Source organism: Silene latifolia, chromosome 3 (assembly GCF_048544455.1).
Source record: "Silene latifolia isolate original U9 population chromosome 3, ASM4854445v1, whole genome shotgun sequence".
Classification (NCBI taxonomy): domain Eukaryota; kingdom Viridiplantae; phylum Streptophyta; class Magnoliopsida; order Caryophyllales; family Caryophyllaceae; genus Silene; species Silene latifolia.
In genome coordinates, this window is record NC_133528.1 from 136,156,668 (window position 1) to 136,179,224 (window position 22,557).

General features: G+C 34.1%; 2 protein-coding genes across 2 annotated transcripts; both read right to left on the minus strand.

Moving 5' to 3' along the window:
- Positions 1-2,245: 2,245 nt before the first annotated feature.
- On the minus strand, positions 2,246-4,120 carry LOC141648111 (F-box/kelch-repeat protein At3g23880-like). Its single transcript, XM_074456577.1, has one exon. The coding sequence runs from the start codon at positions 3,858-3,860 to the stop codon at positions 2,673-2,675; it is 1,188 nt and encodes a 395-aa protein (XP_074312678.1). The 5' UTR covers positions 3,861-4,120; the 3' UTR covers positions 2,246-2,672.
- Positions 4,121-14,901: 10,781 nt separating this feature from the next.
- Positions 14,902-22,071, minus strand: LOC141648112 (uncharacterized). The gene is made up of 10 exons (XM_074456578.1): positions 21,619-22,071; positions 20,012-20,077; positions 18,765-18,945; positions 18,133-18,329; positions 17,291-17,341; positions 17,103-17,194; positions 16,698-16,816; positions 16,431-16,525; positions 16,132-16,236; positions 14,902-15,206 (listed from the first exon to the last, which is right to left on the minus strand). The coding sequence occupies exons 1-10, from the start codon at positions 21,937-21,939 to the stop codon at positions 15,069-15,071; spliced, it is 1,365 nt and encodes a 454-aa protein (XP_074312679.1). The 5' UTR covers positions 21,940-22,071; the 3' UTR covers positions 14,902-15,068.
- Between the last annotated feature and the right edge of the window lie 486 nt (positions 22,072-22,557).

Below are 22,557 nucleotides of genomic sequence, written 5' to 3' on the forward strand. Positions count from 1 at the left end.
CGAGGGGGTGGAGAGAAAGTTGGAATTGACCTCATAAAGGACATGTATGAGGGGGCTAGTGCAAGTGTTCGCACTAATGTTGGGCGAACGGAAGAATTTCCTATTACCATCGGGGTGCATCAAGGTTCCGCACTTAGTCCTTTTCTCTTTGCTATAGTTATGGATGAGTTGACAAGGGATATTCAGGACGACATCCCTTGGTGTATGATGTTTGCTGATGATATTGTGTTGATTGATGTGACAAAAGAGGGGGTGGAGAGAAAGTTGGAATTGTGGAGGCAGACTTTAGAGACTCGTGGGTTCGAGCAGGAGTAAGACTGAGTACTTGAGGTGTCAGTTCACTAAGGTGGCGGGATTGAGATCGACAGAGGCGGGGAGTATTATTTTCGATGGGAATGTTGTTGAGGGTTCGGATTTCTTCAGATATCTAGGATCTATTATTCAAAAAGACGAGGAGCTAGACGGAGATGTGGCTCACAGAATTAAAGCGGGATGGTTGAAATGGAAGAGTGCTTCAGGGTTTCTATGCGATAAAGATATGCCCCAAAGATTAAAGGGAAAATTTTATCGCACGGCAATTAGGCTCGCTTCTACTTTACGACTCGAGTCTTTGGTCAGTGAAGCATTGTCACATTCAAAAGATGAGTGTGACGGAGATGCGCATGTTGAGGTGGATGTGCGGACATACAAGGAAAGATCGGTTAAGGAATGAGGTGATTAGGGAAAAGGTAAAAGTGGCGCCAATAGAGGACAAGATGATGGAAAACCGACTAAGATGGTTTGGCCATGTGAGAAGGAGACCTATGGACGCTTTTGATTAGGAGGCTAGAGACTTGGAGAACAGAAAAGGTCCCTAGAGGCAGAGGAAGACCGAGACAGACATGGTTGAGAGTGATAGAGCACGATATGAGAGTTTTGGGGCTTGAGGAGAGTATGGTGACGGAGAGGGCACAATGGAGGGAAAGAATACACGTGGATTTTTAGTATTTGATGTTTTTTGACAGATTTTATTCTTCTCTCCTTTATTACACTTTTTTACAAACCACTTTCTTATAGATTTTATCTTTCTTATAGATTTTACCTGGTTCATTCCGGATCCTTAACTCTATTTCGGTTTTTAAAAATCGTTTTAATCTTTTCTCTCGATTTAAATTTTAAGTTTTTATAAAAGAAAGACGGAATTCGATTTTAAAACTCCTAAGTTCACCTTGACTTTCCATTACATTTTCGTTCTTCCTTTTGTTTTTCATCTTCCCTTTTTTATTCGCATTTTGAGGCGTGCGTTCACCCATTGACGGTTCGAAAGGATGATTCATGTCAGCCGACCCCAAATCATTTTGGGATTAAGGCTCTGATGTTGTTGTTGTTGTTATTCTGACCATAACCATAACCCACAACCCGGCCCGCCCTACCCTTTTGACAAGTCTAGTCATGGATGTCATCCCCCAATGACTTTTGTAAACACATTTGTAATATGTTGTATGATGAAAAAGCATAGCATAGAGATTGAGATGTAATCTTCTCTTTGTATATATAGTTATATACCGACATACTCTACTAGTGTACTACAACTCTACTATGGAGTACTTGTTAATTTGTTATGAAGAAAATCCGGTGTTGTTTTCGTGTGTTAATGTACGAGTATATTTTAAGGTGGCGAATTTTGGAGTAAATAATAAAGGGGGTTGAGGTTTAAACTATTGATTTTGTAGGTGAATACTAAAGACTCAATCATTGAGTCAAGGGGGCTGACAAATAATTTTACGGTCAAGGGCGTTGACATATAATTTTACATTGTATTATGAAAAATCAGTTAGAGTCAAACCCCCTCCCAGCACAACCAAGTTAGTAAGGTTCACCCGTCCACCCGCAAACACGCCATCCCATGCAAAAATCGGGTCCGAACAGATATCTAAAATATAGGATCGGATTCGACGCAAATATTAAGTTGGTTTGGTTGACGCAAATATTAAGTTGGTTTGGTTCATCGGACATTTTGCTCAATCATAACCATGAGGCATGAGCTTTCCATTTCAAAAATCACAAATACATGTACGTGAGATATCGTACATGTATTAATACTACCACTTGCAACTGTTGCAAGTGACTAGAACATCCTTAAAAGAAGTTTTCTCAATCCCGCTTAATGATTATTTGTATTTAAACTCAGACTCTGTCTAAGTCAATTGTATTTGTGTTTTTTAAGTTCTTTGTAAGAACATTTTAATCAAACGTAACCAAATAATTGCGACGGAAAAATATTATATACGAGCAAGTAAAATACAAGAGCAGTTTGCGGGAAAAACTTACAAGAAGCATCAACCAGTATACAGCTCCAGAATTAACACCAAAAAAATTATACAGCTCCAGAATGCCATCATCATAGCAGAAGAGATCGCCATCAGCAGGATAAAATCGGTACCTGAATGGCTGAATGCCTGAATGTATCCTGCCTCTTACAGTATAAGGGAGGTCAGGTGTAGGTAGTCCTTACACAAGTGAGAAGAGTTTGTTTCCGGATGACGATCGCTATTTCTCTTCCAGAAATCAGTCAAAACCACCTTGTATAAGATCTCTTTCTTTTCCTCTTCGGGTCAACATAAAACAGCAAATGGTTGGTTCACAAGACTCAGTTATCAAGTCTCATATCAGGAATTTTTCTTATAACGGATTCACGACCTGCCTAGATTACTTGATCCTGGTTTACTGTCTGGGATCAGGACAAAAGGCGAGATAAAACTCTCAACATAAACTCCGGTTCCAGTAATTTGACCAGAAAAATGAGTACCCCCTTGAAGTTCTTCCGGAGGATCCCGACTTGGATCAATTACCTTAAGTTCCTCCGCAGTTTGAACCAAACATTTCCCGGTGTCAGTGAAGTTGAGAAAAACCATCCCTCCAAGATTCACAGAGAACATTTTCACCCATGAATTCCAATCACCATACTGCTTTAGCACCCAAACATCGGAACCTTGTTCACCATGACAATGCAATGACAAACACCCTTTCAATCCGAAGAAATCCGCTCTATTGTATTGACTAAACCACTTCATCCACGGAATTTCTTTCAATTTTTCATCAATTAAATCAAACCCAACAATGCACTTAGCTTTCTGCCAATCCTTAAGATTCTTAAGAGGCCAATAAAGAGTATCATTGATCACAACCGTCCCATCATCTAACGACAATGCTGCATAAAACCCATCAAGACCATCAATTCTTTTCCATACCCCAGTCCTCAATGAAAACACATATAAATCACCAAACCCATGTTTTCTCGGCGAAAACAAAGCTACAATCTTATAGTCATCAATCGACGATGCATAACCAAACCCATAATCCAAAGCAAAAGCTTCACCATCAGGGTTCTTAATTTCCCGGCATTGTCGCGTAACCGGGTTCCATACATAAAAATTACCATACTTAGTTTCTTCTTCTAGATACAAGCAAAATAACCCATTACAAGTTCCCACAATATCTAAATTTGTAAAAACCCAATTATTATTATCCAAATCCAATCTAATCAATTCTCCAACATTAATATTATTATAATAAGGCAACAAGAACAACTTATAATGATCATCTGAACTATGATCTTCACTAAGAATAGCAAATTGAGGGCATAAAGATGAAAATTTGAGATGAGATTGTGCAAATTCAGAGCTAGAAATGATTGAAAGCCATAATTTACAAACAATTTTGAAAGAAATTAGGGATTTTACCGGAAGTCTAGGTAAAATATGCTCAATTATCAAGTGTTCTGGAAGAGATGCAATTAGGGTTTGATGGGTATTGATTTCTAATCTTCTTTTCTTCATTGATCTATCAAATTCATCATGCCCATTTCCCAAAGTTGTCATCTTTTTAGGTATTATTGTCTGAAATTTGGGAATTTGATGAAATTGATGGTGGGTTAGAGGTTGATTGCAGCTGCAGTACACCTAGATTTGTGAGAAAGGAAAGAATGTGAGGAAGATGATTGAAATGGAGTTGATTGATTAAAGGGGATTTTGGATCAACCCATTTCTCAAGTTATTATTGGTTGATTAGAGAATAATTTAATCAAAGGCTAAAGATTTTTTTTTTAAGATTTTTTAGTTGGCACGATGTCATCGTACACCCGGACTAATTAGAATGCACATTCTCTCGAGTATATTACTTGGCACGGTGTCGGTTAATTAACAATCGAACATGGTAGAAAAACCAAGTTCGGAAAAAATAAAAATACATGAGATAACAACTTCATTAACAAGGCCGTAATGAATTCTTTTTTATACTCGAAGAAATACTTATGCTTAGTACCAATTTTCGGTTGTGTATGGTTGTATGTAAGGTATGTAAGTTGTAAGTTTAATAGCGTTGCTCATGAGCTTGCTCATTGGAGTAAAATTCTTAGGACTCGATTTTTGGACAAATAAGACTCGAAAACAAGAACTAATTTGGACAGAATTAGACTCAACAAAGGACTCGATTTGGACACTTAGATGGACTGTTTTAAGGACCAACAAACTATATAAGGACAGATTTAGAAGCTAATAAACGATTCAACCAAAGCAAGGCACGAAACAGCCTGTTTTGAACGAATATAAGATCCTAATTAGCTTGATAACTTTGAAAGAAAGCAATGGAAATAAGATTGTAACTTAAATGCTTATGAAGTATACATTCAAATAACATTCTCCACAAGGACTCAAAGCAAAGAAAACAGAAACTTTGGGACTGTTTTGACACGAAATAAGAACAAGTAACCGGAATATGACTTAAACTAGATCACGAAGCAGGTTTAAGCCTTGGAATTAAACTCAAGATCACGAAGCAAGAGCTTAATCCCGCCTCAAACACTAAGTAATGAGGGGTTTTCTGCACTAAGCAAGAAGAAAATTGATTGAAAACTTCAGTTTCAAACTCATATTTTAATTTACTCAAATCTGATTTTTACAAAGAGAAAAGAGCCCCTTAAATAGAGTCCTTGTTGCAATCCTAGCCCTACATCTAAAGTAACATCTAAGGGCTCAAAAGAGTCTTCTAAGAGGACAATAAAACGGCCCCAATGACCTTACACAAATCAGAAAAAGTAAAACTACAAGACAACTAACATAAAGAGGATTGTTGGCAATAGTACAAGCTTCTTTGGCATGCTCTTCTTATTTATCTTATAAGGACTTCTTGGGCAGCTGGTGGGGCTCTTCCATAAGGAGTATAAGACCCAAAGTTGCAGCAAAAAGTACTTTAGAGCTTGCTTGGACAAAAGAAGAAAGCTTGAAAGCGATGTTTAGCACATACTCCAAAACCGTATTCATTGTGACCACTCGGTTTGGTGCTGTCTTTTGCATCTGATTTAAACCTTTTCAAGATTAATTATCCTAGGCAAAAAGGCTCTAAGCTCATCATAGAAGAGTCTTAGGCCGGAAAATGGCATGTGTTCTTAGACGGAATTGAAGTTGGACCTCGATTTTGGTGAAGGACCAAAACCGGGTAAAAGGATGCTTGGTGTTGTTGCCATTTTTGCTTCACTCATGCTACCCATACATATCGCGTTTGTTGAGGCTGATTTGAATGAGAAGTATTAATCCCTCTTTGGGGGTTTTCAAAAACAAAAAAAATTAGTCAAGTTGATAATTATATTTTCCTCGCAAGAAAAAAGTAATAGTTACTACTCCGTAATATATACGAGTATATAGTAGTAATTGCTTATAGCTTCTTCTTTTTTAATGGTGGCTGCTGGTCTTCTTCTTCCTCATCCTCCTCGTCTTCTTCATCATCATCTTCATCTTCAGAATCCTCATCATCGTCTTCAGAATCCTCTTCATCACCATCATTAGTATCACTGTCATCATTATCATCGGAGTCATCCTCATCAAAGGAGTCTTCGCCTGAGGAGGACGTCTCATCATTTCTGTCTCCTTTCGGCTCTCTGTCATCATCACCAGCCTCCTCTTCCCCGTCATCATCACTAGCACCATCTTCATCATCATCATTATTGTCAGAATCATTGGAATCCTTGGTCTCACCTTCACCTTCTTTCACCTTGTATTCATCACACAGAAATAGCCTGCCAATTTTGGATGATAATGAGTCAATCAAATATCCACAGCGACGCGGAGGCCTATGTGTGGGTGCATTACACGCGCCACACAAAGAGCTCCGTAGCCGAAAAAAACAACTAGGAATGAGTGGGGTTACGTTACCACTTGTTCTTTAGAAGAGCTTCCACTTTGAGGGTCTGCAAGGTCAAATCCAAACATAAACCCAAAAAAATAATAAGAACATGATCGAGGTTTACAGCATATCATCTTAAGCAAATTGTCAAATTATAACTTAATTTCACTCCGTAGTTTAGTAGAAAATCAGGAATAATTTCACACAAATTGTCAAATTATAACTTAACCAAAACCTTTGTGGAACAAATAATTCTAAGTTTGAACCTTGCAGAAATTAGCATAGCATGCAATAAAAAAACCATGCATACAAAACCATAGTGAACTTATAACAAAATATATATCCGACTCTCCTTATCTCGCTTTTAAAGAGTAACACAATGTCATGTACTCCCTCTATTCCCCCTCAATAGTTTACGTTTTCTATAAATTTCTTTTAAAAAATAACGTAAACGTAAATTACTCACTGGGGACGAAAGGAGTAACAGGAAAATTACGAATTATATAAGAAAAGGTAAAAGCATTACGGAGCATAGAGCAATTAGGCAACAAAAAGCAACAATGGTTTGTAACTCATTAACAATCTGAAACGTAGCTTTTTCAACCATAGAGGAGACATAATAAGTCTTCGCCATTGAAGAGCTGCTTTTAGCAAGCTTCTGTGTCTCCATTACTAGACTTATTGCTTTGAGTTAAACTGTTAAAACAGAGGTAAGTTTGGGTGAAATTTTTTACAGAAGAGCAGACAGGTATTTAAGGGTTTGTAGGGTTTAGGGTTTTAGGATTTCCTAAATACTAGGTTTGGTGCCCGGCTTCGCCCGGGCTACCTCTATTTACCGTTAAATTTTATTTTCGATGAAATAAACTATGTTAGAGTTGTCTAACTCACACGTTTACTATTTGTAATATATTTTTCTACGGCATATCTTGTAATTATGATGAATGTAAAATTTATTTTCAAATTATGAGACACGTTCACTATCCCGCTATTAATATTATTACTTTCACGATATTCATTCTTAATATCATTACGTTCACTACTCCCGTGGTTACTATTGTTTCTTTTACTAATTCCTCTATTTTTTTTGTTAAATTCGTAATTCCCGTTAATTTTATCCGGCCTATATTTAAATAAATAAAATATTTTCTTGAGTCGATTGGTAATTTAATTGTTCATATTTGTTCTCATTGTTACCACCGTTACTTTCACTACATTCGTAGTTACTTTCACTACTTCCACTATCATTATTATAACTGTCACTACTCCCACATTAATACCGTTAATTTCATTAATCTTGTTGCTGCTACTATTACTTTTATTACATTTAATTTAATGTATAATTCTATGATGATACTAATTAATTCCATAAATGGAGCATGTTAATTTTAAGGAAAATCACTATATTCTTGTGTTTTCTAAATTTAATTACCTTAATTTAGTGTAATTTCCAAAAATATTCTTCATCAAGACATATTTATATTATACTTTTAACCAAAACTATATAATATTTACATTGAGGTCCCTTTATCAGGTCCATCACTCGGTGCTATCGATTTAAAACTATATAGTATAATTAATTTGTATAGATTTCTTTAATTACATTGAAGTCCCTTGGTTTCTGGAATTAATATATAGTACTAGTATTGGTGCCCGGCTTCGCCTGGGCTACCTCTACTTACCATTAATTTTTTTTCATTAAATAAAATTACTTAAAGTTGCATAACCCATAAATTTATCATTAATATATTTTTCTATGACATATTCTAAAACTACGATTAAATAAATTTTGAGACAAATTCACTACTCCCGCTATTAATATTTTAAGAGGATTATATATTTATAAATATACTCCGTATTACATATATGCATTAAATCAAATCGAAAGAATTATGCAATATTATATATCATGGAATCTAACTTTAATTATTTATAACCTACTTATATTATATTTTTGGAAGTTAAATAATTAACATATCTATACATCTAATAAACTATAAAGTTTAATAAAATTGCATAAATTTTAAATTTAATATATAATTTTATGATGATAATAATTAATACCATAAGTGTGCATGTTTATACTAATTAATTATTTTATTTTAAGGAAATTGACCATTTTCTAGTATTCTATAAATATTTAGGAAAATTACCAAGCGTCTTCTTTCTTTTAGTCTTCTTGAAATTGACCATCTTAATTAATTATTTTATTTTAAGGAAATTGACCATATTTTAATCTCTTACAAATGTGTAGGAAAATTACCAAGCTTCTATATAATTTAATTTCAGCCCAAACTATATAATATTTGCATTGAGATCCCTTAATCGGGTCCATGACACGGTGCTAGTGATTTAAAACTATATAGTATAATTAATTTGTATAACTTTCTTTAATTACATTGAAATACCTTGGTTTCTGGATTTAATCTATACTAGTATTGGTGCCCGGCTTCACCCGGGCTACCTCAACTTACCATTAAATTATTTTTTTCATTAAATAAAATTACTTAAAATTGCATAACCCATAAATTTATCATTAATATATTTTCCTATGACATATCCTAAAATTACGATGAAATAAATTTTGAGACAAATTCACTACTCAAGCTATTAATATTTTACTCTTATTAATGAAACAATAATAATAACATTTTACTACTTGCCCGTAATCATTGTTACTTTCACTACTCCTGCCGTAATTATTGTTACTGTCGCATTAATATTGATAATTTCACTATTCCCGCCGTAATTTATTGTTACTTTCACTATTGTCGCATTAATATTGATTATTCCACTACTCCCCTTATTTCTACCACTTTCACTAATCTCGCAGTTAATATTGTTACTTTTACTATTCAAATGAGTGATTACTATCATATAACTATATCCAATGTTACTACAATTATTTTTTTTACTTATGAAATTACTTTTACTACTTAAGCATGCAATTTTTAGAGGATTATATATTTATATAAATATATATTACATATATGCATTAAATCAAATCAAAAGAATTATGCAATCTATATATATATATATATATATATATATATAAAAGAGAGTTTTTTCGAGCGATTTGAGAGCTTCCACATCATCAAAAATAAATTTAGGAAAGTATAATTTCTGATGTAAAAATAAAGTGGAGAATCTTTTAATTATTATAATATGTATATTTCCTAAATAATATTCAAGTGATATTTCCAATTCTTTTACATTTCATTTGTCAAAAAAATATCGTTAAAAAAATTATGAAAATAATATAATTAGCTTTGTGGTAAAAAATGTTATCATTAGAGTATAAATTTCATATTATTTGGACATATTAAAGATGGTGTAGGCCGTGTAGCTCTTAAATATTTCCAATTCTTTTACATTTCATTTGTCAAAAAAATATCGTTAAAAAAATTATGAAAATAATATAATTAGCTTTGTGGTAAAAAAATGCTATCAGTAGAGTATAAATTTCATATTATTTGGACATATTAAAGATGGTGTAGCTCTTAATATGTAAAATTGTGTACTTTTTAGTATGTTTTGTCCCACATTGGAAAATAAATAGGTGTGGTGAATATACTACATATAAATAGTAGAATTGTCCCACATCGAAAGATTAGTATAAGGTGAGTTATTCTATAATTATAAATAGGTGGCATACTTGGAACTTAGGCATCAACCCAAAATCTTTTGAGTCTCTTAAGTATTGTCTTGGAGAGCTCTTAAAAGTTTATATCATTATATTTTCTACCTATATATTTTATATGTCCCACATTGAAAAAAATAATGTAGGTGTGGTAAATATACTACGTTTAAATAATATAATTAGAATTGTGTTAAAAAAAATTCTATCATTAGAGTATAGGATCATATCATTTGCACATATTTTAATTATGATAAAAAAAATAAAAAACAAACGTATGAATATTAATAGATAATATAGTATTTGCTTATTATTAAATCGGGTTGGATGTCGAATTAGGTTCAAAAAATATGGTGTACTTTTAAATATGTTATTCGTCGCACATTGAAAAATAATGTAGATTTGATAAATATACACTATGTATAAATAGTTGAATTGTCTCATATCATAAGATTATCATAAGGTGGGGTGATCCCATGATTATAAATAGGATTTATCCTTGGAACTTAGGTATCACCCCAAATATATTGAATCTCTCAAAGTATACTTATTATATAAGAGACTTTAAACATAATCTTGAATTAAATGTTAAATTTTTAAAGTTGTAACATTTTTTTAGGTGTGAGAAAGATCGATAAAATGGTCAATATTATAACGAAAATTTTTCATGGTACTCTCGAATTTTGTTAGATTACACATAATACCCCTAATTTTATGTTTGTACATATAATACCCTTGTGTTCACTTTTTTCATAACGCTGTTACTCCTATGAGTAATTGAGCATGTCATGCTATTTGTGTTTTGTTATTTATGTATTAAATGTAGTTTATTAAATAAAATATGGATTTAAGAATTAGATGATGAAGTGTTTGTGTAATAGATAACAAAAGAAAAAGGCGTCAAAAGTCATAGGAGTAATGACGTTATGACGGAAGTTGTCAAATGGTATTCTGGGAAAGAAAAAGGTGAACACAAGGGTACTATTTGTAGAAACTTAAAATTAGGGGTACCATGTGTAATCTATCAAAGTTCAAGGTTACCATGAGAAATTTCTAATATTATAATGATATAGTTAATTAAATTTTCATTTAGAAGAGAGAGATATATATCGGTACCAATAAAACAATAAAGGGGGTATTATTTTTTAATTGTTATTTTATTGTCACGCCATCAAACTTAGCGTCCATTTAACAGCCTTTACATTAGGGGGTATCATGGGCAAAAAAATGGAACCTCAAGGATACCATAGGCAGATTCTTAAAAGTAGGGGTAACATGGAAACTCTGACAAAATTAAGGGGTACTACGGAAAATTTCCGTATCTCAACTATGATAAAAAAAATGAAGAAAAACAACGACAAATATTAATGGAGAGTACTTGATCATATTATTAAATTTAAATATAACTATTAGATATAATGAGTAGCAATTGTCCGTATTCGGTATTCGGGATCTGGTTGAATGTCGAACTAAGTGCAAAAAAGATGGTGTAATTCTGTGTATGTTATTTGTCACACATTGAAAATCAAAGCAGGTTTGATGATATACTACGTATAAATAGTAGAATTGTCCCACATCAGAAAAATAACCCAAGTTTGGTGAATATATTACTTATAAATAGTAGAATTGTCCCACATCGAAAGATTAGTATAAGGTGGGCTGATTATATGATTATAAATAAGAGTTAACCCACGTATATATTAATCTTGGATTTTTTTTAAAGAGATATTTAATAATATGTAAACAAATCATTAGACATAGAATGTAAACATTAAACCCTTATAACATTTTTTTTGCATTATAAATAAGTTAATTACCCCGTTGCAACGCACGGACATTCAAACTAGTATTATATTATTATGGAATCTAACTTGAATTATTTATAACCTACTTATATTATATTTTTGTATGTTAAATAATTAACATCTCTATACATCTAATAAACTATAAAGTTTAATAAAATTGCATAGATTTTAAATTTAATATATAATTTTATGATGATAATAATTAATACCACTAGGTTTGGTGCCCGGCTTCGCCCGGGCTACCTATATTTACCGTTAAATTTTATTTTCAATGAAATAAACTATGTTGAAATTGTCTAACTCACACGTTTACTATTTGTAATATATTTTTCTACGGCATATCTTGTTATTATGATGAAATGTAAAATTTATTTTCAAATTATGAGACACGTTCATTACCCCGCTATTAATATTATTGCTTTCACGACATTCTTTCTTAATATCATTACGTTCACTACACCGTGGTTACTATTGTTTCTTTTACTAATTCCTCTATTTTTTTCCTGTTAAATTCATTATTCCCGTTAATTTTATTCGGCCTATATTTAAATAAATAAAATATTTCCTTGAGTCGATTGGTTATTTAATTGTTCATACTTTTTCTCATTGTTACCACTGTTACTTTCACTACACTCGTAGTTACTTTCGCTACTCCCACTATAATTATTATAACTGTCACTACTCCCACATTAATACCGTTAATTTTATTAATCTCGTTGCTGCTGCTATTACTTTTACTACATTTAATTTAATGTATAATTTTATGATGATACTAATTAATTCCATAAGTGGGGCATGTTAATTTTAAGGAAAATCACTATATTCTTCAATTCTTGTGTTTTCTAAATTTAATTACTTTAATTTAATGTAATTTCCATAAATAATATTCATCAAGGCATCTTTATATTATACTTTTAACCAAAACTATATAATATTTACATTGAGGTCCCTTTATCAGGTCCATCACACGGTGCTATCGATTTAAAACTATATAGTATAATTAATTTGTATATATTTCTTTAATTACATTGAAGTCCCTTGGTTTCTGGAATTAATATATAGTATTGATAAGTGTGCATGTTTATACTAATTAGTTATTTTATTTGAAGAAAATTGACCATCTTCTAGTCTTCTATAAATATTTAGGAAAACTATCAAACATCTTATTTCTTTTAGTCTCCTTGAAATTGATCATCTTAATTAATTATTTTATTTTAAGGAAATTGATCATCTTAATTAATTATTTTATTTTAAGGAAATTCACCATGTTTTAGTCTCTTACAAATGTTTAGGAAAATTACCAAGTTTCTATATAAGTTAATTTTAACCCAAATTATATAATATTTGCATTGAGATCCCTTAATCGGGTCTATCACACGGTGCTAGTGATTTAAAACTATATAGTATAATTAATTTGTATAACTTTCTTTAATTACATTGAAGTCCCTTGGTTTCTGGATTTAATATATAGTATTGATTGATTGATTGATTGATTGATTGATTGATTGATGATGGAGTATATTTGAAGGAAACTTCTGTTTTAGGAATTTAAGGTTGTTTTATTTTATGTCTGGGCCGGGGGAACATCGGATTTGTAATCGTGAATCCAAGTACCCAACTCTGATCAGTGATCATCAAAAGATTTTGCTTCAAAAACACGAAAAGAAAACAATAAGAAATAGGAATATCGATCCATAAACTCCTTGGTTAGTTTGGACAAGTAGAACTGTAGAATTGTACAAAAAAATATCGACAGTAAAATATTCTTTTGACAATTTAATGGCATGTAAACAGTATTTTGTGGAAAATGATGTATACATAAAAGTATACGTAATTACTAAATACTACACACGGTTTTGCTATATCCTACACATTTTTCCATTTTTTTCCATTAGTACCCTTATCTTAAAAACAACAAAAATTATACAAAAAAAAAAAAAAAAAAAAAAAAATTAAAAATGCCCAATCCCAATCACAATCCCACCCCTGCCCACTCTCCTCTCCCCCTTGCTCCGGCCACCCTTCCCCCAGCCTCGACCCCCTCACCCAGCGCCGACCACCCTACCCACGCCGCCGACCCCTGCCCTGTGATCGACACATGAACGCCGTCGTTTAACCAAACGCCTTATCTCTTCTCCATCGCCGACCTTACTCGGAATAATACGTCGCCGTCGACCTTCATCGTTCACCGTTGCCGATCGGTTGGTGGGGCAGTTGGAGGAGCGGTTGGTGGGTGGAAATATTTGGGGGTGAGGGAGGGTGGTGGTCCATCGGGGCAAATTTGGGTGGCAAATTTCAGTATTTTTTAGGGGTTTTGTTTTCTCTCTCTTGGTGGGGGTAGGAAATGAAAGGGGTAGACTCGGAATAATGCGTAAAAATGTGCGGAATTTAGAAAATTGTGTGCGGAATTTAGCAAGTCCCTAAAACTATAAAAGTATAAAATAAATTGCGTTCATGGTCACAGCCTCACAAGTCATTTTATTTAACACCAAATCATTTGAAGTGGATAAACCGAATACTCAACCGAGAAAATAGAAAGTGCATTCATCTATTGGGAGACGGTAAATTATACCATGCACCCAGGAGTATGGTGCATGGTACTCTCTTTTTAAAAAAAAAATTTATAATAAATAAATCTTAAATATAATAAATTAGAAAATAATAAAAAATATATCATTATTCATAATTTTTATTTCTCTACAAATAGAGATCATATTTGATATATTTTATTTTTTATTTTTATTTTTTCTCACATATTCACATCACAAAATTGACATATTCATACCATATCACATAATTATTTTTATTCCTTTAAATTATTTTGTATTATGCGATTTTGATATGGATTAAAGTGTTCATGATTATTGTTCAATATATTTGAACAAAAAAAGTCATATTCACTAAACTGAAAGTGAATATAATAGAACCATGCGATGAATATCACAATAAATAATACACATATTCATCAAACTACACTAACATATTCACTAAACTGAAAATGAATATGATAGTGTCATATAATGAATATCGTACTATAAAGCAAATATTCATTAAACAACGTTGTCATATTCACTAAACTTAAAATGAATATAATAGTGATATTGTGAAAGTAACACTACGTAACACTTAAACTTAATATGACCGCGGTAATTTTCTTAAAAGTGGAAAATAATTTTTTGTTTTAAAACAAAATAAAAATAATAAAAGAGGAAGTTGAGGATGAGTGGGGAGTGGGGAGTGGGGAGTGGGGGAGTTGGAGGGAGTATGGAGTATCCTACACATGGGTGTAGGATATAAGAATTGTTGTGAGACCGTCTTACCAAAAACTTGTTATCATCAGTACCATCACTTGTAATAGCAATTAGTCTAGCTTCCAACAGATGATCTCAAAACTCTAAATGGTAGCTTTAATGTGCTGTAAAAGTCACTATTGTACACTTCTCTATATAAAACGATATCATCATATAGACTCATAGTAAACAAGCTTTAAATCCCTTTTCAAGTTCCTGAGCATCCAAGTTCTTCCCTATGAATACAAGCTTGTTGGTTCTAGGCTCATCAGCTCCCCATGGCCGGTCTGGCGAACCTTGGAATATGTCATGAACTCCCTGCACATGTGAATCAAGAATGTCTTAAACTCCCTATATGTAGCAAATGTTACATGAGATATATGAAGTGCAAACTGCCAACAAGCTCAATAGATACCATAGCCAAACAAGACAACCAGAACTTGGGATAAATCACCGGCAAACTTCAATTTAAGAGGGAAAAAAAAAAGAAAAAAGAAAAATCTCCTTAGAAGGAGACCATGGGAATTCCAAGGTAGCATTATATTTCTTATTTTGCCACCGAGGATTAGATTCTGAACGATTTACCCTCCAGTGATGATGATGACCGGCCTTGAGCCTGAGCCATGATCAAGATAGCCGAAACTAGCAGTATAACATCAGTGCGGATCCTCTGTCTCATTTCGTGTCCCATTCCATACACATTTTGACACATCAACACATTACCACATTTATTGTGTATTTTTTATTTGTTGACAAGTGATTTGTCAGGATGTGTATGGAGTGGGACACAAAATGGGACACAAAAGTGGGACACGGTCCAAGAATGAAAGAGTAATAGGTTTCAACAGTTACATCCTACTCCCTTCAATTGTTTGGAGTTGTAATTTGAATTTAAGTACAACATAAATCCCATGGCCCGCACAATTAAGTGAATTAACCCTCATCATTCCTCTTCTACCTAGCCAATTACCCACTTGCTCTCCTAAGCTTTAAAACGTGTGAGGCACAGGACCAGTGTTATGCGCAAGGGGCGAAACGAAAGTGACACTTCAGGAACACAAGGCATACCATTTTTGCAGGAATATATGTTTAAAAAATAAAATAGTGTGCAGCAAATCGGCAAAACACTTTTATAGGTTTAACGAGGGCTAACATGTAAGTATGTAACATATGTACTACAGACTTTTTAAGCGATGTGGTATTTCAGACATCGGAGTGCACAAGAAGTGGAAAGGCTCCATACCTGAAATACAAATCGTTCGTCCATACCCTGAACAGATAGAAGACCCTTCATCCGATATATGTCTTCACTTCTTTCTAGTAGCAAAGTACCCAACCACATGTTGGCCTGAAAGTACAGCAGTAGTGTGATATTACTTTGGGTTTTAACTTTTAACTAAATACGTAATGTTTTTGACAAAATTAAACTTGCATAGAACTGATGAAAGACGATCAGGCAACTAAAATGCAGATGGCCTTTCTTAGAATTGGAAGATTTAAACGTATGAAGATTAACCAAGTTCAAAAATCTACAATACCAACCTTATCGAGGTCTAGGCTCCCTTCACAAACAATGCTAACCGAAGAAACACCAGGATCATGAGTGTGATCATGCGAATGGTGATCATGATGATGCCCTGTCGCAAGTAACAAAACGGTCTCACATTCATGCTAAGCATAACTACAACATAAATTTCGTATTACACAGAAAAGAAGCAACTACATAACAACATAAACAATCCAGTATGGAATATAACAAGCAGGAACGGATATAGGAATTGAAATTGATCCAAAAAGTTATATACTCACCGTGCTCGTGTTCATGCTCATGTTTATGTTCATGGTGATGGTCGTGGTCATGATGATGATCATGGTCATGGCCACCATGGTCTTCCTTTGGAACTTCTTCTGTGACTGCACTCTCTATCCTGTTGATGATGCAATAGTTTCAGATTTAAGATGCCAAAAACCCAACTTTCCATTAAAACTGTTTTTTTTACCGAAAGAGGCGAAACATATCCTTTTATGTATGTATTTATATATTCTATATTCCCATCTTAACACATTCCGATGGGCCAAATAGAGAACATTCTCGCATTCGTATCCAACATTCAAAAATCAAAACCACAAAAGATATTCATATGCTTCAATACTATGCCCGGAGAGCTAGTGCCCTCAAAGGAGTTGACAGTTTTTCAGAATAAGTAATATCACCTCTCTAAGTCAAAGCCTCCAATTCCGAGAACATAATCCAGATCGACATTTCCAAATTGTGCTTGTGTCAAATTCGCCATGCGGTTAATTTTCTGCATAAATTAAAACATCCGAGGTTGAACTGAGAACCAACATAGAAAGAAGAGACAAAGAGGTAAACCAAATGAGAAACTAGTGGACAGAATTACCCTTATTCGTTGGATAAGAGAATTAACTTGTGAGGCACTCACGAGATCAGTCTGCAAGGATAAAAGACATCTGAATGAAAAAAATAAATAAACACAATCATCTAACTTAAAAAAAATGTACTGATAGAAAAAAATGTCCTCTATATGAAACACTATCAAAAGGAAAATAACTATGTGTTCCACAGCAAATATTAAGTTACATTCGAGGATGATTAATAACAAGTGACTCCACAGGCAGTCGGCAGAACAAAGCAATTAATTACGTTATACACACTCTATGTTACATGAAGAAAACTAAGGTCTTGTTCGGCATACAAAGGCTGCCTCCACTATTGGCATGGTTCAAGTGGACGAGGAAACTGATTCACCAGAGATAGTGTTCTTTATTTATAATCTTGCATGTAGAGAAAGGATAATGATCAGGTTTCGCTATATGCAGAGCCAAAAACTGCATATTAGCGGTGCAAAATATGTTCTACGTTAACTCTCGGACAGCTGCAATAGGTGCATGTCTTAAAACTAATGATTGGGAAACACTTATGAGTTATGAGCCAAACTATTAAAGATATAAAAAAGGACAACGGTCACTTGATTATACATTACTCTAATCTTATTTAGAAATGATGCTGACCGCTAAGAGGCGAGCAACGATCCAAAGATAAAAGTTTGGTCAAGTGAGATTCTGCGCATACCTAAAATTATATCGCAAGTGTCATAATTATATCGCAAGTGTCATATGTCATCAAGTATATAAACATGCAGCATGCAGTTAAATTAGCTAACATGGAACTCTAGTTATCTAAAAGATGAGAATGAAGAATATTTTCCAGAAGGCAAAGTACCTTATTCACTATTATACGATCAGCATAAGCAATTTGCTCTACAGCTTCATTCACAACTCCTTTTGGTTTAACCTCATTCAGGTGTAGTTCAACATGTTTAGCATCTACCAACGTGACGACACCATCCAACTTTACGACGTCAAAAACTGAATCTTCTGCATAGAATGTCTGAATGATAGGCGCAGGATTTGCTAAACCTGTATGAAGATATGGAATAAGTATACACGTCATTACATAAATAAGAACGTACCAGCTCGACACAATGCAAAACATGAAAAAACATTTATTAGTGCATAAGAACATTATATCATCCAACAACATTACCCCAATATGATGGGGTATGTAAGCACTGGATGTAAGACACAAAGAGGTTGCTACAGAGTGACTGTAATTGAATTATGTCGAGAATCCTATTTACTGTCCCTGCTTGTTAGTATACGATGCATGAAATTTAGTGAGTGATTTGTTTTAATCCGTCATACTCCAAAGCCAAACTGGTGAATCTCTGGCTTCATTTGAAAATAGATATATGGATATAAGTTGATTCAAAATAAAGCATCATCTGAAAATCACTAATTAATCACAATATATCAAATTATTCATCTGTGCATAGAACTAAAAGTTAATCATACCAGTTGTCTCAATCACAATATGATCGAATTTCCCTTTCTTCCTGCTAACCAATTCCGAAATCATCCTCACCAGATCACCTCTCACAGTACAGCATAAGCACCCATTATTAAGCATGACAATATCTTCAGCTCCAGTGGTTTTAGCAGCAACCAAAGAACCGTCGATGTCTACTTCACCGAACTGCGATAAAAAGAGGATGGCCCGCTATGAGAAACAAATCAAAACACATAATACTTGATAAGCCAAAACTAAGGGGGCGTTTGGTTCACCATGGGGAATAGGAAAGGGAAACAAAGAGAAAGGAATTGAATTCCCTTTGATTAAAACACTTGTTTGGTTTGAAACATAATGAAAAATGTTAACCCATCTTAAAACCCAAACGACCACCCTTCACAAATTTGATTAACCTATCAGGAAAACCCAAACCACCTACATCAACCACAACCAAGGTGGTCCCTCTGTGCTTTAGTCGCCGGCGCAGCTCCTCCTCTACAGTCGCCGGCGGGCCGCTTCCTTCTCCCATCCCCAACCGGCTCTCATCATTCCCTCATCAGTCATCACTCCATCTTAACAACTGTCGGCCACCACATCATCCACCCCCGAAACCTCTTCTCCCACCCCAAAAACACTAGATCTGGTGTTTTGGGGGGTGGGAGAAGAGGTTTCGAGAGTGGGGGAGGTGGTGGTCGAGAATGGGGTAGGGTTGCAAGAAAGTGGTGAAGGGGATAATCGTCAGAGAGGGAGGCGCTGACAATGGTGGTAGACGACGACGGTGGTAGAGAGGAGGTGGCAGCAGTGTTAGTGATAGTTGGCGGTGGTAGTGGTGTTATTGTAGTACTTCGGTGAAGTGGGGTGGGTTAGGGAAAGAGAATCCCATACCCTTGGGGGATGTGGGAATGAAATTAGAGGGATTTGGGGTAATGGAGAGGAATGAAGAGGGGAAAGGGAATGGAAAAAGTAGTGAAACAAACTACAACAAAGGGAATGGAGGGGTGTGATTCCCTTTCCTTTTCCTCTAGACCCTCAACCAAACTCCCCTTTAGTCACTTCACATCTATTTTTCTATTTTTGGAGATGTTTCTCATACAAAAACTACAGAAGACCTAGATATAAAGTTCTCAATAATCTTCAATGGCTTTCATACAGCAAACAAGAGTAGAGAGAAAAGACCACATTAGGACAGAGATGACTCGCGCATTTATCATCAGTTCAATAGACACAAGGTAATGTAAGATTAAAATTGTACCTCATTTTCAATTACTGCGATTCGCTTCCCATGATCCGCAGTCAATATATGGTTCAGCAGTGTTGTCTGTTGAAAACAATATGATAAATATTTTTTCAAGTCAGTTACCAGGCCTATGTGATGGATAAACATATCAATAACATAGGTCTAACATTGCAAATATTAACATTGCAGAGATTGAGAAGAAGCTCTTGGCATCGTAAAGGATGAAGCCCCATCTCTTAAAGAAAATAATTATCATCGATATGAATGATCAATACTAGTCTCAACTCTCAACTTATCAGTAGTAGGTTCATTTTTGTTGAAAATTATCTTAAACAAAAAAAGATTTACCCTTCCCACTCAATTCATCTCAAAGATTCGATTTTTTTTTCAACCTGTCTAGTTAACAGTTCAACACAGCAGCATAAGAAAGAGAAACTACAGTGGACTACTAACTTTTACCAAGTTTGATATGAAGATCAGTTCACTTCATCACTATATCAAATGTAAAATCGCCACCCTCAATATTTACAACATAAAATGTAAATGATCTCAACTCGTAGTAACAAGGTTGGTTTTGCTCAAAGTATTAGTTTCTGAAAAGCTGGTACCTTTACACCCAATTCAAGCTAAAAAAAATCCCTTTCTTGCATACAAAAATTTGTAGTTACTGTTCAATGGACAATTATACGAGAAACTAAAATCAAGCATACCACCAATACTAATGTACATAAACAAATACTCTCAATTATAACTCAAATAAAACCCTTAGGGTGTGTTTGGATTGAGGGATTTGGAGGGAAAGGGAGGTGAGGGAATTGAAAGGATGAGAAATCCATTGTTTGGTTAGCAAGATGAAGGTAGAGGGATTTGGAGGGGAGGGAAAATGGATCCCTCTATTTCCCTCCTACAAGGCAAATTATTTCCCCACCAACATAGGCAAGATTTGGAGGGAAAATCATCTCCTCCATTCTCCCTTCCCTCCCCTCCCCTTCCTTTCTCTTCCCTCCTTCCCCCTCCCTTTCCTTTCCCTCCTTTTTTCCTATCCAAACAAGGCCTTAAAGATTGCGCCTTTTCGCCCAATGCAAATGAAAAACTCCATCTTGCATAAACATTTCCAGGCTTCTAGCTACAAGTTCGTAATTTCATTTACATCTTCACATACATCGGTATAGTGCATAAAACTATATCATTACCAATACTACATACTCCCTCAGTCCCGATCATTTGTTTACCTATTCCATTGTAGGGTGTCTCGTTCATTTGTTTATACATCTTCATATACATCAGTATAGTGCATAAAACTACGGAGTATATCATTAGGAATACTACATATATAAATAAACATCAAATCAAATTATCCTATTCTTAGGCTGGTAACTTCTAATCTATAACAATCGAAAAACCCATGATTAATCAACTTGTCTAATCACCCACAAACTATATTATTAGTGGTAATAACACAAATTTACATAAGCCTCAATTAGCCTATTCTTCTTATTCAAATGCACAAACCCACAAACGCTTGTACCTTTCTAAACCCAAACAGTCAAAGAAGAGAAATTCTTCGTCATCGGACACTAAACCAATGAAATAAAAAGCGCTATACAGTGAGAAAAGAATACCTTCCCAGAACCGAGGAATCCGGTGATAATAGTAGCAGGAACCCTATTATCAGGAGGAATTTTGGTAACAATATCATCATCATTAGTTTCAACTTCAGCAGTAGAAGAAGATGAAGAAGAAGAAGCAAGTGTGGTAAATGTTTGAAGGGTTTTTGGAAAATATTTAAAGGGTTTATGAGAGAGTGAAAGAGAGGAAGAAAGAAGAGTTTGAGAGAAACGGGTATTAGTAGAGAAATGGTGAGATGTTGGTCTAAAATGGTTGTGTCTTCTAGCAATGGTGAATAAGGTGGTGGCTATGTCTATTGACATAGATGATGCCATTTTTCTGGGGTCGGATAGGGAAGCCTGGAGAAGAAGAATTGGGGACGAGAGTTAAGGGATGATATTGCGGTCTTGGGTAGTACTCGGTGGTACTTAATACAGAGTATGGGATATTTTAGGAGAAAAAGGAACCTGAGATATTGCCTCTAACCTTTTTGTTTTTGAGCATATATGTATATTTTTTGAGCTTATTACCTTAAACTTTATTTGTTTTTGAGCATATGTATATTCTTTTTGAGCTTATTAAAATTTATAAGTTAGATTTTAATTTTTTTCCTTCAAAACTCAAATTTTACTAAATTTATATGTAATGTTTTTTAGTTTTATTGTAATTTTTTAGAGTTTAATGTTTAAGTGAATAAACTCAGAAACTTTATAGTAAAACTCATAATTTTTAAAATAAAACTCAAAATTTTTATTAAAATGCTCAGAAACTATTGAATTGATGGTAATACATCAGATGTATAATCCACCTACTGGAGAAAAAGGAACCTATATGGGATCTTCAGACTAATTTTATACCCGTGTAGAATTGCACGGAATTGGATATAGTGTTAATTACCTAACGAAATATTTAAATGGTGAAAATAAAAGTACACATAATTGTAAAATTTAAAA